Source organism: Candoia aspera, chromosome 1, assembly GCF_035149785.1.
Source record: "Candoia aspera isolate rCanAsp1 chromosome 1, rCanAsp1.hap2, whole genome shotgun sequence".
NCBI lineage: Eukaryota > Metazoa > Chordata > Lepidosauria > Squamata > Boidae > Candoia > Candoia aspera.
Genome location: NC_086153.1, coordinates 189608987 through 189626776, shown reverse-complemented (window position 1 = coordinate 189626776; position 17790 = coordinate 189608987). Strand labels below are relative to the sequence as shown.

The following is a 17790-nucleotide window of genomic DNA, read 5'->3' as shown; positions in this document are numbered from 1 at the left end:
TCTAAGATGTTAATAGTTTCCCAGTTGAAACTATGGTTGAGTTTGTCCATGTATTATGAGATTAAGGAGCTTTTGTTATGTCCTCTGACAGCCAGTTGGTGTTTGTGGGTATATGACTCTTCCACATCTCAGTCTCTGAGTGCCTGCTTAAAGAACAAAGGTTTCATGAAGTTTTTACCTGTTAACAACAAGCATGCCAGTGTTACTTCTCTGGCAAAGAATGCTTGCTTCCCCTCCCACTGTAACTCACATGGGGTGAGGACTCTTGGCATGGTTTTTCTACTTCGCATGGTTTCTCTACTCTTAGCATGGTTTCTCTATTGGCACTCTACCTGGAGTAAATACTTTTGCACATTATCATATATAGTAGAATCTTTTATCAGATTTCTAATTGTTACAAACAAAATCTTCTTGCCTTCATAACTCCAATTAACACTAAATCTAGTCACCTTTGGACTGAATCATGGGTGCTTAGCATATCCCTAATAAACACTCTTTTTCACATATATGCAATAAATATGTATGCGCACTTTTAAAATGTGTTAACATTTACAGTTAACAATCCAGAAATGAGTGTGCCTATTGTTTAAATATTCTGTGAGTTGATTAATACAGTTTTAAAAACCTATATAATGTTACAGCATTATCCTGAAAAAAATTTTTTCTCAGCATTATATGGATCTCTCTCACTTTTTTACTTTTTTCATTTTGAGTCCTTTCGGTTGTCACTTTTATTTTGATTCTTCTTGCTTGGGTGTATTTCATCTTCACAAACTTCTGTTCATTAATATATTGTTTAAAATCTTTTGTATTTTTAGGGAGAGAGAGTTAAGGGTTTGATGGTATATTTGCTCTGCATTTTTATTACCTGCAGAATAGGACTGATCAGGACCATATCTCCTATTTCCATGTGCTATTTATAATTAGAATATATGTTATTTGGGGGCTGAGTTCCTTTTTATATAATACTTTAAAATCCTATTTAAATTTAATGTTTTTAAATTAATTATTAGATTTTTATTTTTAAAAATTGCTGTGTAAAACTCAAAAGGTTTCTACAATGCAATTTTGGTATCAGTAGTCTTATTTTTGGCCATATGACTCTATGGACAATATTAAGGAAAATGAAATTGCTTTCTTCATGTACCTACTTAACATTTGAGTTACTATATGTCCATTTGTTTTCTGTGTGGGTACCCCATTGTCAGTGAAAATAATGCATCCTGCTTTCAGTTGGTAGTACGTAAGTCACTGATGAATGTGCAGGAAAATGATCTCTTGGCAATATAGCTGATGCAATTTTTATCCCACTCCTTAGTGAATAACTTCTCATAGTGTCTTACATACAGATAAAAGATACTTCCTGCTTGGAGGCTTGCAGTCTAAAATACAAGAAAAAAGAATGAGAAGGGAAATCTAAAGTAGACAGCTTGACCAATGGTTATGGTTAGAATCAGAGATAATGTACAGCATACTTTTATTATTGTACAGTGCTGAAATGGGGTTGGCCCTAGAGATTTGTCTCCATTATTGCTATTTCTAAGTAACAGAACCAGAATGACCTGGTTAAACAAGGTCAAATTCTGACTCTTACCTTCAGCTACTTGAAATGATCAGCTTTTCATAAATGGTTGAAAGTATCTTAATCTCTGCTGAAAAGGTTTTAGCCTTGGAGCTGTACGTAACTATATAACATTAACTGTATAGTTATATATTCTGTTAGATCTGTATTCTATTCATTCTGTTCATGGGGCCCTGGCCAAACAGTTTTGATCGTGCTGTGGGCTCTAAAAAGACCTTTCAGAATAGTAGCACTGTCTGAGTGGAGCAAAATGACTGGCACATATGCATAATGATAGTCGTTGTTGCTATTAATAGATTACTGGAGAATATGCCTTTTAGACTGCTATAGCTAAGACAGTGGAGAATTTGGGGGCACTTAAAGACAACAACAAATTTATTATGGCATATGTTTCTCAGACCAGACCAACATTCCAATTATCAGATGAGTATCTGTTGGCATCAAATTGTTCTAACAGAATTAGGTGGAATGAAAATTATATATTTTCATAGGATGGAAAACCTATTATATGCCTTCCCCAGTGACGTGTCTTAGGGAGTATTGAATAACAACTCCCATTCCTGTCAGAGAGCAAAATGAAGATGTGTTGGTGCTACTTAATTTACAGAACAAGTTGGAAATATTGAACTAACAGCACATTCTTTTCATCCTCATTTCCCTTTAAGGCAAGAAATTTTAAAGTGGAATGGATGGGGATACAATGACTCAAAATTCATTTTCAATAAGAAGGGCCAAGGAGAATTCACCGGAAAAAGGTAACAACCATGGAGACAGTAATATTTATGATTTCTTTTCTTTTTAGAAAAATAACTGCACTGAAATTATGGCATATATTAAGAAATGGGTACTAGCATTGAAAGCCAAGAGATCTGACATTATTATGCATCCATGTTGTATTCTGTTTGGCACAAACAACTCCCCTCTTTTCCAGTGTGAATGAGCAATAGCAATTCTATCATATTCTGCTTTTATCAAACCTTTCAGCTGCAAGCTGCCGCATACATAGTCACAGACAAATATGGTTGGTTTGCTGTGGCATATTGGTAATTAACTCTGGAGTAGCCTTTCTTTTTGTTAGGAACTAATTACATTTAGAGTTTATTTACTGTTGGACTAGGTTGGGGCATATGCCATTTACCTTCCACACATTAATCTAAACCTGTCCTAAAATTATCTGTGGAGTCCTGGGTGCTCTCTGAGCATGGTTGTTTCCTTGCAGACATTTCATTACCCAACTAGGTAACATCATCAGTGTGAGTGAGTGTGGGGTTTGCTCCCTGTTTATGTTTCCACAGTTCAACCCTGACAGTCTGTTCAACCCCGAGTCCATAGTTCAACCCTGAGCTACATGTATTCTTGTCTATTAAAATTATCTAAACCATCTTTATCAAATTCTAAGGTAATAAATTATCTAAAGTGCTAACACAATTATGCATTATATAAAGAAATACTTTTCATTTATATCCCCTGAATTTTCCAGCTATTATTGACATTGAGTGAACCAGGGATCTAGTATGAGATAAAACTATTTCTCTTTTTTTCACTGTGCATATTTTTTATAAATCTTGATTATATTGCTTCTGAATTAAGATTTTAACCCTTATCCACTTGTTGGCTTTGTCATCTCCTTTTGGAAAAGAGATAGCAAAAATCATTTATACATTTGGCTGCTCCAAGGACATGTACTTTAAAAAAATGATTCAGATATTCTTGTTTTCAAGAATAAACATTCCTTTTTTTTTGTGAACTTGTAACCAGTTAATTTAATAAGCTGTAGTTTTCTAAAGGAATAATGTAGTAGATAACATAGTAAGCCTCTGCTATGCTTTCAGTAAGCATGTTTTCTTGATTTTTTTGCAGTATTTTAAATGTATTTTAATTTTGGTATTTCAGTCCCATTCCTAACACTGAGATTACCTCTTGTCAGTTACAGCAAGCAAGTGTGTGGAGGCCCAAGGACCTTTTCTGCTTATACAGGTAGTCCTCGTTTAGCGACTGCCTCATTTAGTGACCATTCACAGTTTTGACAGTGATGAAAAAGTAACTTTGTGGCCAATCCTTGCATTGATGACCTTCTCAGGTCTGTAAAGCAAAGGAAAACTGAAGTAAGATCATAAGCACAGTTGCGGTTTCACTTAGCAACCATTTCACTTAATGGCTGCATTGCCGGTCCAATTATGGTCACTAAATGTGGACTACCTGTAACTGGTTTTGTCCCAGTGTGCATCACTTTGCACATTTGGACAATGATCTTAGGCACAAGATAGTCAGCAAAAGTCATTTTATTGTTCACAAGCTCAGTGTGGAAGTCTTGTATTTTGCATTCCTGACTGTACTCAGTCTTCAATTTATTGAAAAATTAGTCATTGGAAAACAAATGACTTATTAATACATGAAACAGCACTGATGCTAATACTAAATTTCATTACTGTTCCCCTCCATTGCAAAAGCTATTCATAATCTGCTTCCATGTTTTGATTAGCTGTAATCAGTATGAGGATTTGTCTTATAGCTTGCTTAACCTGCAGTGGAATACTTTATCTAAACTTAAAAAATATGTGGCTGTTATCTCTGTATTTGACAATGATAGAGTTCTAAAAGGTTTTTGATTTGAAGTTCTTGTTACAGAAATCTTATCAATACTTCTTTGCAAGGTTACTTTTTCATGCTTAAAGTTTCAGATCTTAAATTTCTAATCAGTTTGTTATGACTGATATTTTAAGATCTCCATCTTCCCAGATTCTCAGCCCCCTACTTCTAGAAATTATATCTCCACTGCTTTTGTATATTGAATAAAGAAATTAACATCGGGTTTTCCCTAGTTTCACTCTAGAAGAAACTGATTAAAATGCTTTTGGATTCAGGTACCGGATAGGCGGACTGATATTCCCACTTTTGAAAGATTGGGTGGAGAAAAATCTTGGTGGAAATATGGAACATAAAACTACTCCTAAAGTAAGTGAATACATGGGCTGTGTGTGTTTTTTAATCATTAACCCATGCTAAGTTCTTTATATACAGTTTAGTTAAAACATAAAGCTGCTTTACATTAACCTTGTCCATTGACTTTTTGCAAGTGTCATGTAATGATTTTTCCCAGCTTTGTTGCCAATATACTATCTTGTCAGTGAGGATCTGTAGTTGAAAATACAGTCTGATACATTCAAAATTTCTTAAGAACGAATTGTTTATTTTTATAAGCTTTAAAACTTCTGCTTCTGTATATTGATAGATTGCTGATTTTAAATTGTTGCAGTATTTCAAGATGTCTGTTTTACAAAACTGCAGTGTTCTTCTGCCTCTGGTGATTGGTGAATAGAAGTGTGGTATAAAAATATTAAGGGCTGCATCACACTTAGATTTCTGCTTGTTTAACATAAATTTCAGTTGTTCCTTATTCCTCTGCATCTACCTGAGGTCTGCTCCAGAGACTTCCCAAAAGGACTTTTATGTGAGTGTGATGAGCTGATAAAATGGGGAGGAAGAAATTGATTTGCTTAAAGAGAGGTTGCTGGCAAGAGGGTGGGAACTGCTTTTCCTATAGCAAAGTTGAAAATGATGCTCTTCTGAGGTGGCTCATTTTTTCTGAATAGGTACACTGGAAATTATCTTTTTTTTACTTTGAAGGCATCCTTAAATATCAGTGATGTACCTCCCTCCATTGCAAGTGAAGAATTTCTCCAGGACCTCCAAAATTCTAACATTTCATATACACAGGAAGCAGAATCTAGACTATTTAGAGCCCATGGTAAGCAAAATCAGCTTGCACAAAATAACATCTTAATAGTTTGCTTTCAACATTTGATGTCTTTATAAGACTTATTTTTACCTTGTACTTCAGGTCATTGCCTACATGAGATTTTTTTGCTCAGGGAAGGAATGTTTAAGCGGGTTCCTGATGTAGTGGTATGGCCAGGTAAGCTATTCAGAATATTTTTCACATTCTTAAAATACTTCCTTGTTGCATTTCGTACTGAACTTATCTAGCAGTATCTTAAATTTTGGAAAAACTGGAATTGAGAAAGAATTTATAGAAGCCTCAGAATACAAAATATCTGCTAGATACATAGTCCAGAAATGCAGCTTGGGAATCTGCCAACAATGTTGTTTATGTTGCTTGTTGGTAGAACTGTTGTAAAAACACAGCCTCTATTTCCACTTGATACTTGTTTTCATTCCAAAATGAAGGGAAGAGGCAAAATTTAGAATACACAGGGTACCAAGGAACAAAAATATATAAAATAATAAAATGTTGTTTCAATATATAGAATGCTTTGATTGTTCTGAAGGTCAAATGCAAGTCTTAAATTGGTAACTTTTGAACATTATTTTCAGACAATTAATTCCTATTAAACAAATGAATTATAATATTTTCTGAAATGCATAAACATGCCTTACTGTTTAGAGAGCATTACATTAATTCAAGATGGGCTGCTTTTATTTACCAAGCTTCTGAGCATGGCATTTTCAGTTGATGCACAGAGCTGTCCAGATGCCAGGTTGGGCAAATTCCACATAATCATGAGGAGAGAGGCACATGTTATGTCTTTTCTTCAAAAAGCATGTTGCCATTATATGTGTAATGATTGCCTATTCAAAATCACTATCAGACTCACACAAGGCTTTCATGGATATCTGATTTAATAATGAATAGTATGCAGGATCACAAGCAAAGCTGAGAATAGTAAAAGCGCGGGATGTCTCCCAGTAAAACCCCAAACAACTCCCAGTCCCTCCCCGCAAAGTCAACACAATTCCATGCCCCACAGGTGCTCCTAACGGTTCCTGCCGGTCTGCAGGGAAATGTCCTTGACCAGGCAAGATAACCCAAACATGCATTCCTCATTCTTCACTCCTCGCACCGCAGCCTGGTACAAGGAACGGGAGCAGCCCCCTCCCGTACAGCAACTCGTGTCAGCCCCATGGCATGGGAACCCGTTACGAAGTTTTTCAGGAACACTGGAACAGTAACCATGACAATATGATTATCTTGGCTATTGAATGACATTGTAGTGTCAGGAATAATGGGCAAAACTTGTAGGAACCTATTTCTTGGTGCATAGGCCAAGAGTTGTGATTGTCTATTCTCATGTAATGTTAGTAAACAATCACCTCATCTGCTGTAAGTACCATGATTATAAAATTAATTCAAGCTCCAGTTACTAGCTCTTACTATGATAGACTGTGTAAATACAAGGAAGTTAGTTTTCCTTAGCATCTTATGTAGAATTTAATCTGCATGATTAAATAAATATTACCCCTGGCATAACTAAAATAACTAAGCCCCATTGAAGCTAATGAAGTAAACTCTAATTTTAAAATAGAGGTTGTGCCCATGAAATCAATCAGGGGTTTCCAGTGCCTGAAAAAGTTGCTGACCATTGGACAGCATGATACAAAGCTGCCATTAAACACATTTGACAATGTGCAAACTGCCACCATGAAATTGTTAGTGACTATAGTCAATTGGAATGACTATGGTCTCCAACGATTCTGATTCCAAGTGACATAGTCATTTGGAATCAGAACTATAGTAGTTGCCTTTAAAAAAAAGAATTCTGTACAGGCCTGAGTAACTTAGAACCACTTCCGCCTCAAGTGTGCTACGCATTCCCTCCCTGAAACTTGGCCTGTGTCCTAGGAGCAGGGACTTCACAGTTCAAACTCCTTGTAAGACTTCTCAAGCATTACCTCTTTAGATATTAAGTGTCAAGTATCTTTCAAGACCCTTGGACTTGACTGGGTTTTTTTTTAACACCCCCCCTTTTTTTTTCCTGGAAGTTCTGTTGAATCTGAAACTAGGTATTTGAACTGTAACAATCAATTTTGCTGTATTGTGATTAGTTAATTCAAGCTACTTTGATTTCATTAATTTATTTTTAAACAACATACACATTTTAAAATGTTTATAGTTTGGGCTCAAAACTGTTTTTTAAAATGAGACTAACATCCCATTTTCTCCCATAGCTAATGCTAATTTTGCATTGAGGATATCTGTCAGATATTAATGACTTTATTCTTTTAATACAATTAAGTATTTTAATTAATATAAAACTAACTTCTCAAAGTTTTGGAATTATCTGAATTATTCAGTAGTTTATGTTAAATATAATATTTTAAATTCTTAATACTCTGTTCATTTTTATAGAATGCCATGATGATGTAGTTAAAATCGTGGAAATAGCCTGCAAGCATAATATTTGTATTATACCTTATGGTGGTAAGTAATAAAGCTTTTAACACCTTTAGAAAATAATTATTTTTAAGCCAGGCTCTAAAGACCAATTGAGGCATAACGTCTTAGATATGTCAAATGAAATTGTTTAGTTTTAATATCAGATACTCTTTGCCATATAGTATTTTGCTTATGGAAATCTCCCCAACCTTAAATGTGACTTTTAGATAAATGCCATAAATATTGGGGTGGGGGGAGTATTCTACCTGATCTCATCCTCACTTTATCCCCTCACTCACATCCTAATCCCATCCATAGCATTCTCTATTCTGTCAGTGGGTGTTATAAATTATAATCCAAGGAACTAACATTAAGGCAACAAATGAAATACAAATTGATTTGTTTCTCATAATCTGTAGGAGGCACAAATGTTACCAGCGCACTTGAGTGTCCTGCTGATGAAAAAAGAACTATTGTTTCACTAGACACTTCACAAATGGTATGTGTACAAACAGTTTCAAGTGAATTTCACAGAACGTCAAATCAAAAAAATATTTCACTTAGCTTAAGGGTTTGCATGATGCTTTGAATGTTTTAATCTTTCTAGAATCTTTGTCATCATTTGTAGGATGTTTACACTGAGTACTTGTGTAAACATTTGAATCTGTTCTTCTCATGTCTCAAGCCCATTATTTCTCACCGGATATCTGTTAAGAATCAACTCTTTAAATACCATCTCCTGGAACAATAACATGATGAGTTTTGTAAAACATTTTCAGTATGTGATCAGCAGCTTTCCAGCAGGAACATTCACATCAAGATCTTGGGAACTGGGATAATTTAAACAATGGGTATTAATCTTGCTAATACCATTTCATCAAGTTAACCTAAAAGTGAAGTTTAATGGTATCTAGATATTATATAAACCGATACAGATATGATCAGAGAAAGTTCCCTCTGGAACCCTCCTTGAGATCTTTAATGACAGCTTCATCAGTTAATTTCAATGGTTTCTGAAGTGGCAAAAAGCCTTTACTTAATAAAACATGTGAAGAAACTGGTAAGTACTCTGCTTACAAGGAACACACAAGAGGACCAACTGATTGACAATCTTGGATGTGAGGTAGAAATTTGTGATTAAAAGACCACATTAAAAATATGGCAGTACATTTTTTGTGAGACAGATCTGTAAATTGAGGCATAGGTGGTAGTTGATATCAGTATGAAATATAAAATTAGGAGACAGCTTTATCACCTCATTTTACATACCATGAAATACAGCCTTGGATTTTGTAGAGCTTGTGATGTAAAAAAGTAAGATCCAGATTGTGGTAAACCAGCTGAACCTGATACATGACCCTAACCATCCACATTCTTTAATAGTAATCAGTGAAAATGAGGCTACAATTTAGATTTGAAGTTTGTCAGCAGTAATATTGTAAGAAAAAGCAATTAAATGGTTTTAGACCCAATTCTACATTCCCAGCATCACTTTGTTGCTGTTTATTTTGCAGCAGAGATAATACCATTTCAGTATTAGTTCAGTTTCAAGAAAGCTATCAGAGTTCACAGCTGATACAGTAGTTGCAGACATAAAATCCAGTCAAGAAAATTGTGAACGTTTTGTCAGAACCAAGCAATATGCTGCCAAGGCACGTATACCAAGAAGCTCTAAGACTAAGTACAGTATGTCCCTGGTCTTCACCTCACTTGTTCACTATTTATGATAACTATGTCTGAATGTCCAATATTAACCACTTTGCAAAAAAAAAAAATCATTTCCACAAGAGAAGAACTCGCAGCAATGCTTGTTAAAGAGCAACGTAGGCAAAGGGATGCGGTGGCGCTGTGGGTTAAACCGCTGAGCTGTCGATCGGAAGGTCGGCGGTTCGAAACCGCGCGGCGGGGTGAGCTCCCGTTGCTCGTCCCAGCTCCTGCTCACCTAGCAGTTCGAAAACATGCAAATGTGAGTAGATCAATAGGTACCGCTTCGGCGGGAAGGTAACGGCGTTCCGTGAGTCATGCTGGCCACATGACCCGGAAGTGTCCTATGGACAACGCCGGCTCCAAGGCTTAGAAACGGAGATGAGCACCGCCCCCTAGAGTTGGACTCGACTGGACTTTACGTCAAGGGAAACCTTTACCTTTACCTTTAGGCAATGGCAAATGTTGATTGAGAATATAGATATGACCCACAATAGCATGTAAGTTTGGAGCACAGTCACAGAGTTGAACAATGACCCAAGGAAGATGGAATAGCACCAGAAAGTAGCTGCCAACTGTGTTATGTACCAATTGTTCTTAAATGACAAGCCTTCAAACAAATTGCAGGAAAAATGTGCAAGAATATGAAAATAATGAGTATTTTAAAATACCAGTAGAGGTAGACCATAACATAAAACATGAAATCTGGCAAAACTGCAAGGCTCAGTGACATTTGAACGGAGGAAATAAAACACATGAACAAATCAGGAATTGAACAATAATTGGAATGGGACTTGATAGGATAACTGTAAAAGTGCAGCTCTTGGCCAACTTGTTTAAGCTTGGAAGCTAAGCAAGGGCCAATTAGAATTTGGATGGGAGATTATCATGGAATACCAGGACTGTAGGCTAGTCTGAGAAATTGAAAAACATTCCAAAAGAAACCCGTGGCAAATTGCTTTCTTGCTGCTGCCAAGAAGACTACATGGAAGTATCTATGAAGTCACCAGGTGTCACTCAAAATAAACTTTACTTTATAACTTGAGTTATGCAAGATCGTACCTCTTTGTTTAAAACAAATACAGAGAAGTTGAGAAATTAGGTCAATGCCCAGCCATTGTGAGAAACTGTGCCTTAGGCTTCTGTTACTTTAGTGCTGAAAATGCATGCTGGGTATGGTAACAGTCCACAAAGGCAAGAAAAATTAATATGTTATTGAATAAAAGCTATTGGTAATTCAATGCCTACTAAAGCAACCTATATTAATTTGGCAGCTCTTATTCAATATGGGTTTTTTTCTTGCCTGAATGGATTCTTCCCACACCAAGAATGTAGCCAATCAGTATAAAATAAATTGACAGCAGGGAGATGCTGTGTATAATGTGGTTATGCTTTGTATAACCACAAAGTGGAGCAGAATTGTTTGAGATCATACAAAAGTTTTCTTAACAGCAACAAGAGCTTTAAATACCAGACCAACATCTTCTAGAGAAGAAGTATATTAGGCATAGTTAAGAAACTTTGTAAAGGCTGACATTGTTGTTAGTACAAAAGAGCCATTCTATAGTAGAAGAATAAATTTTGAGGACCCTAAACTACCTTGGTATTGAGGTACATAGTTTGGGTTGACATTATGAAGTGGACCACAGACCTGTGATTGTGGCACAAGGCAGACTGTGCTGTATCTCCTATTTTACGCTTTGTTAGGGACAAACTCTTGCAGAACATCGGACCTTGGCATTGCTGCGGCTGACTTACAAGCGCTGATGTATGAAGTAATGGAAAGAATTTTCACTTGGTGAATAGACTCAAGAAATAGTCTGAGATCACGGAAGAGAATGTTTGCTTTAGAATAATTTAATATTGCAATTTTGATGGGAAGATAAATGTGACATATTCAATCTCCTAAGATCTTATAGTTTCATATTATAAGGTCCTTCAAGACATTACAATATAAACTTTCAAGGGTTTTGTTTTGCGTATGTGGTTTTTTTTTTTTTTTTTTTTAAACCTTATATAGTATATATGATTTCGTGCATTACTGAAAGTTAATTTGTCACATTTCTTTGGACGAAATCCAGCATCATGGTAGTGGATTTACATTGTCAAGCAGGATTTTCTCATCCCTCCTGCAGCCACAATTGCATTCAGGTGCAGTCTAGACAGATTGGGAGGAGGAGGAGAAAACTGATTTTACCAATGGAGTTGGAATTCTATTCTTCTTTGTAAATTGTCATAAAATCTCCTGGTAGGATTGGACTCTTTCCCCACACATCCTTGAGCTGGTAGAAAACAATATTAGCATGAAATTTGCAGTCTCTATTGCTGATACCTCTGCTTCTCTATTGCCTCTGTTTGCAGTCATTGCTAGCTGTCTGGCTTCCTTCCAAGGTTATGGGTGACAAAGCCTAAGAGATTTTGCATACCTTGAAGCTGTTTTGGGACGGCTGTCTGAATAAGTGGAAAAATATAACTTTAAGGCCGACCCAGCTAATGATTTACGGCTCTTCCATTAACAGGCTGTGGATGAGATGAAGGCAGTGTTGTAGGGACAGGGGAAAAATGCCTTTACCAAGGAATTACTGTGTGGTGATTAAGCACTAGTGGAGGCACAGCTTTAGAAACCTACATGCTATAAAGCAGGTTGGGTCTGACCCCAATTAAAAGTTCAGCATTCGTAATACTACTTTTGTAGATGGATAGCAGAGTACAAAATAAGATAAAGGAGAAACTTACAGAAAAGTGTATTTAAAGTTGGCACAAACGTGCCATTTTCTTCTTTAAAATCTTGTCTTGAGCAAGACTGAACATAAAGAAAATAATTTCTGCTACTATAACTTTTTTCACTATTCTAAAGACCTTGTCTTTGGTATATTGTCACTTTAGAATTATTTTGACACCTGTGGTTAATTGAAGTAAGATGAAATTTGATTTCAATGTCTCATGAATTCCTTAATGCTTGAAAGCATTTATGAATTCTGATTTCTGACTGATGTTTTTGTGCCAGGCTAACAGTACCCTATCTTCATATGTGCAATTGCAGCAATGCAAAGAGACAAAATGCATTCATCTTCTTGTCTCTATTGATTTATACTTTATATGGCTATGCAAAACTTGCCCTTTGGAGATGGAGCATTCCATTCCTGGAATGGTGGGTTTTACACATAACTAATGCCTACTGTTGCACTCATCACCAACTTTAACAGTGCTTTGTTAAATAATTAAATATCAGTATTTTTCACAAGTCTTTTGTTTCTTTGTAACAGAACAGGATTCACTGGATAGATGAGAAAAACTTAATTGCTCATGTTGAGGCTGGCATTGTTGGCCAAGACTTGGAAAGACAGGTATCTTCAACTTACTGCTTTGAGAATGCTGGTCTTTTTATAGCTGCCAGATAAACTGCCATATATTGGTTCATAAAATAAATATATTTAAACGAGTATGTACATTATGTTCAGGTTAATTGCAGTTGCTATGTTATTAATTTTTCTGTATTTTAACCTTAACAGATATAACATGTATGTTCAAAATAGGCAAAAGGGATTTTTTTTAAAAAAGCTACCATTTAAGTTTCCATAGCAGACAACAAAAATAACAAATAGAGTTTTGCAGTCCGCCTGCACAGTCTTTCTTAAAAGCTTAAAATTGTCCCCTTAGCCATTTTATTAACAGGGGTATTATTTATTAAATGTATGTACTACCATATCTTGCAACTCATAGCAATTTATAACAGTAACGCACAACACACAAAAATGATACGTTATTTATCTCTTGTTTTAGTTAAATAAAAACAACATCAGTTCCCATGATTACAGGTGCCCACCAGAAGGTAGCATTAGTTCTCAGTCCTCTCCCTTCATCCCCCCACTGAGCTAATCTTTTATGCCCTGAGGAATACTCTATATCCTCAGTCAGGATATAGAGTATTTACTGGATGGGTCAGTACTACCTAAAGGATTTGGTTCTGTAGGTACCTAGGGTCCAAGCCAAGTAAACATTTAAAGATCAAAACCAGCACTTTGAATTGTGCCTGAAAACATATTGGAAGTCAAAAGCAGTGCCTACAGTGTAGGTATCATGTGCCTTAATGGCTAAATGGACGTCATCTGTTAGCTTGCAGGTAGCTGTATTTTAAGTTTCTAAGTACTCATTTGTGTCTTTGAGACTCTCTTCCAAAGAGCTGGTATTCCACAACTTTTATGAGCATTTTTTTCTAAGTTTTTAAAGCATTTACAAAACTGAAGTTTGCAGTGGAAGTTAATGCAACAGCTAAAAAACAGTTAAAATAATGGGTTTTTCTCTATTTCAGCTTGGTGAAAGTGGTTATTGTACAGGCCATGAACCAGATTCAATAGAATTTAGTACTCTTGGAGGATGGGTAGCTACCCGAGCATCAGGCATGAAGAAAAATGTTTATGGAAATATTGAAGATCTGGTAAACATTTGCGATAATTCTTCTTCTTTCTATCAGTAAATAATCTCACTATTCTGCATTTGTATTTATCTTTTTGTCACTAACAAATATTAATTGATGTGCAGAAAAAGTTATTAAAATAACTTGAAGAATGTAATGGTTGGCAGAAGTGTTGATTTATTTGACACATATCAAAAGAAAACAACGTATACACTCATCTACTTTTTGTGTTTTGGTGGTTTGGAGAAAAAGAATTAAGGAGGCACCACAAAGTTTTTAACTAGATCATATTCTTTGGTGTATTACAAAGTTCTGTTCTGTCAATTTCTCCCTTGTTTCTATCTGTGATGGCAAAATAGGATGTTGATTGGTTTTTCCTGGGAATTTAATATACATGCATATTTTATACACTCTTATTTATATATAGTATTAAGCAGACTCCCTATTTTATACAGGTGGTTCATATAAAAATGGTAACACCCAAAGGAGTGATACAAAAAAGCTGTCAAGGACCACGCATGTCAACAGGACCTGATATTCATCATTTCATTTTAGGATCTGAAGGTACAATTTTTAAAAAACTTGCAAGACTTTGATGCTTTTCAAACATATTTCTATAACACAATATTTAACTAATACTTTTGACTTAAGGAACAGGAATTTTACCAACTGTGCAACCCTGGGCATTTGCAAGGTTTTTCATCAAGATGTAGAACGCAGCAATGCACTGTCACACCACAAGCTCTGTTCTTTGTGTATATGTGTGCACATATAAAAGGAAACAGGGCTTGTGTCACAACAGGGCAGTGTTGCTTTGGTCATTCTGCCCCACCACCTCCTGCAGATGCCACTGTATGCATCTAGCTCATACAGTCCAACACAAAATAGCATAGTTTTGTTTTGTGAGCCTAACAGCTGATATTTTAGGAAGGAGCCAGTACATTTCCTTGAGGTACTTTTTCACTCGATAGTTTAACATTGCTTCTTGTAGATATCAAGTTGCGGTCTAAATTGTAGGGGTATATTCTTTGTTTGGAATTCTAAGTGTGGTTCCTATGGACATTTCCCTTGGTACATGCTGGGGCTTAAAAAAATAATAACAACATAAAAATGGGATACTGGCATGCCAGCTTCCAGTGCTATCTTTATACCTGAACCATCACATGAGCCCAAGCAGCAGTCTAAAAGCAATTTAAATGGTGGATGGCTGCATTCCTCTGCTTCATTTGGCAGGGAATATCTTGAGTAGAGGCTAGAGGTAGATGGCTAGGATCATCTTCACCAATTTTTTCCTAGTAAATGGTGTGGGTTTTTTACTGGCTACCATACCATGGCTAGCACTTTTTGGATGAGTAACTCCTCCTCTTGTGGCAGCCATTTAGTTATTTAATCATAGTGTTGGAAGTGCCATTTTAAGCCTTGAATCCAACTTTGTGCTTGATGTAGGAATCCAGATTAAAGAGTTTTAGACAAAGGGCTGCCTAACGTCTACCTGAACACATCTAATAAAGTCAAGCCTACTACCTCTTTGGGCAACTGGTTCCACAATCAGTCTGCTCTTACTGTTAGGTAATGTTTGCTAACTTTAAAACAGCATTATCCTTCCTGCAGTTTAAATCCCTTAGTTCATGTCCTGCACACTGGAACAAAAGAAAACAGATTTGGTCCTCCTTCTGTATCATATCCTTTCAGGTATTGAAGAGATAATATTACCCCCTCCGTCTCACCAGTCATCTTTTCGCAAGGGTAGAGCTATTCATTTAGGAGACAAATCAAATGCATAAGTATAGGATGGGAAATACTGGCTTGGAAATGAAATGCCCAGGTCTTTCAAACTCTGTTCATAGGACTTAGTTTCTAATCGGTGGATCAGCTTCATTGCCCTTCTCTGAATTTGTTTCGGTTTCTCAGAATCCTTCTTATAGCATGTTGCCCAGAATTGGGCACAGTGCTGAGGTTGAGTCTGGCCAAAGCAAAATAAAGCAGATGACTTATTCCTGTGATTCGGAAATTATGCATGTATAAATGCAGCATAACAATGAATTTGCCTTTTCTGCAGTCATGTCACACAGTTTTTGACTACTCGCAATTACTGTTGTTTTCACAAGTACTATTTCCATCAGTGTGATTAGCATTCTGTCCATCTCTTCCAATCATGAATAAAAATATTGAAGAGAACCCAGACCTGATCCTACTAGATACTTTTTTCGAGTTTGATGAGACACCATTTATGTGCTTTCTTTGAGTGTGATTTTGAAGCCTGCTACGTCTCCATCTGTCATCCCTAGACAGTCTCTAACTGTTAACTCACCTAGCCCACTTACCTAATTTTCTAATCAATATGTCATGAGGTCCATTGTTCAATGGTCTGTAGTTAGGTGAATCTTCCTTTTTTCCTACAGTGCGACCAGTATATCTAAAAGTTGGTATTTCCCTCCCACTTTCCCTTAGACTGTCTTCCTGAGTCTACTTCCTGTGAAAGAAGATAGCTTCTTTTCCAATTCTGGCTCTACCTTGCTCTGGAGAAGATAGCTCTGTTAGCCACCCTCATGATCCTGACCATTCAAATCACCAGATTTTTGTTTTATTTTGTTTTCCCTTGTTCTCCTTTTCTTTTAGCCTACTACAATTTCCATGGCTTGCAAGCTCACAGAAAGCATTTTGCTGACCATGGACACATTGGAGAAGTAAGAGGTTTTGCTCCACAGGGGCCAAACATTCCTTCTCTCCTTGTCTTTTTTTTATTTTATTTTATTTTATTATTTTATTTTATCATTTCATTTCATTTCATTTCATTTTAGTCCTGCCTTTATTATTTTTATAAATAACTCAGGGTGGCAAACATACCTATTACTCCTTCCTCCTCCTATTTTCCCCACAACAACAACAACCCTGTGAGGTGAGTTGGGCCGAGGGAGAGTGACTGGCCCAAGGTCACCCATCCGGCTTTTAGGCCTAAGGTGGGACTAGAACTCTCGGTCTCCTGGTTTCTAGCCTGGTGCCTTAACCACTAGACCAAACTGGCTCTCATATACAATAAGGCAGATATTAAAAGGAAGTCCTAATCACTGACAGAAAATGTAAAGGAAAGGGCAGCAGAACATCAACTGACTCTACTAATTCTTTTTGTCACTACTGAATGCGAAGCAAAACCTTTGACCAGGAAGAATACAGAACACCCAGAGGAAGCAGAAATCTCATAATATTTCCCCATGTGCAGAAACGGAGGCATAAACATCACCTCCTTTATGGATGGGAAGTTCACCCATCTTTGTATCCACATAACATTAGATACATTCATACTAAAAATTATCACAGGATCACACCACAGAATTCAACAGCCCCCCCCCCCATCCATTTCTTAATTCTATCTTTAAAATCATGCGAGCTGATTGGATACCAGCTAATTCTGGAAACCATAAATCCCACAATGCAAGTGGTTCTCTCGTTCACGTTTTATATTCTTTATCATTCTCAAGAAAACAAAGAGTAGTGTGATATCTTGGACACTGAAACAGGTGAATTGGCACATCAAGCATCACAAATTCAGGATGAACATTCTGAGATCTCTAAGAAAATTCTTCTAGAAAAAAGATGCCCTGGCCTCACTGGATGGTGATGCTGACTGTCATAGCCCACTTCAGATCCCAGGATACATGTGTATCCTGCATGGGGAATCTACTTACTCAATTCCCTTTACTCAGATCAAAACAGCTATTAAAGGCTCATTAACTTACAGTGATTTTCAGCACTAGATGTTTTCCTTCATAGACTCAGTACACAAGTGAGATTCCACTGGGACTATATCCTCTCCCTGAATCTGGCTGGATGTCTTTGGGCCAGTCACTCTCAGCCATAGAGTGGGAAGTCCACCGTGGACCAACGTGATAGATCACACTCCATAACTTTTAG

General features: G+C 36.5%; 1 protein-coding gene across 1 annotated transcript in view; it reads left to right on the top strand.

The window, feature by feature from the left end:
* The window catches only part of AGPS (alkylglycerone phosphate synthase), a 59816-nt gene that overhangs the window by 13411 nt on the left and 28615 nt on the right, over nucleotides 1-17790 (top strand). The window contains exons 2-10 of the mRNA XM_063318134.1: nucleotides 2248-2337; nucleotides 4447-4537; nucleotides 5210-5330; nucleotides 5424-5498; nucleotides 7731-7802; nucleotides 8177-8256; nucleotides 12728-12808; nucleotides 13774-13899; nucleotides 14334-14442. Coding sequence (XP_063174204.1) covers nucleotides 2248-2337; nucleotides 4447-4537; nucleotides 5210-5330; nucleotides 5424-5498; nucleotides 7731-7802; nucleotides 8177-8256; nucleotides 12728-12808; nucleotides 13774-13899; nucleotides 14334-14442 — 845 coding nt within the window. The remainder of the gene's footprint in view (nucleotides 1-2247; nucleotides 2338-4446; nucleotides 4538-5209; nucleotides 5331-5423; nucleotides 5499-7730; nucleotides 7803-8176; nucleotides 8257-12727; nucleotides 12809-13773; nucleotides 13900-14333; nucleotides 14443-17790) is intronic.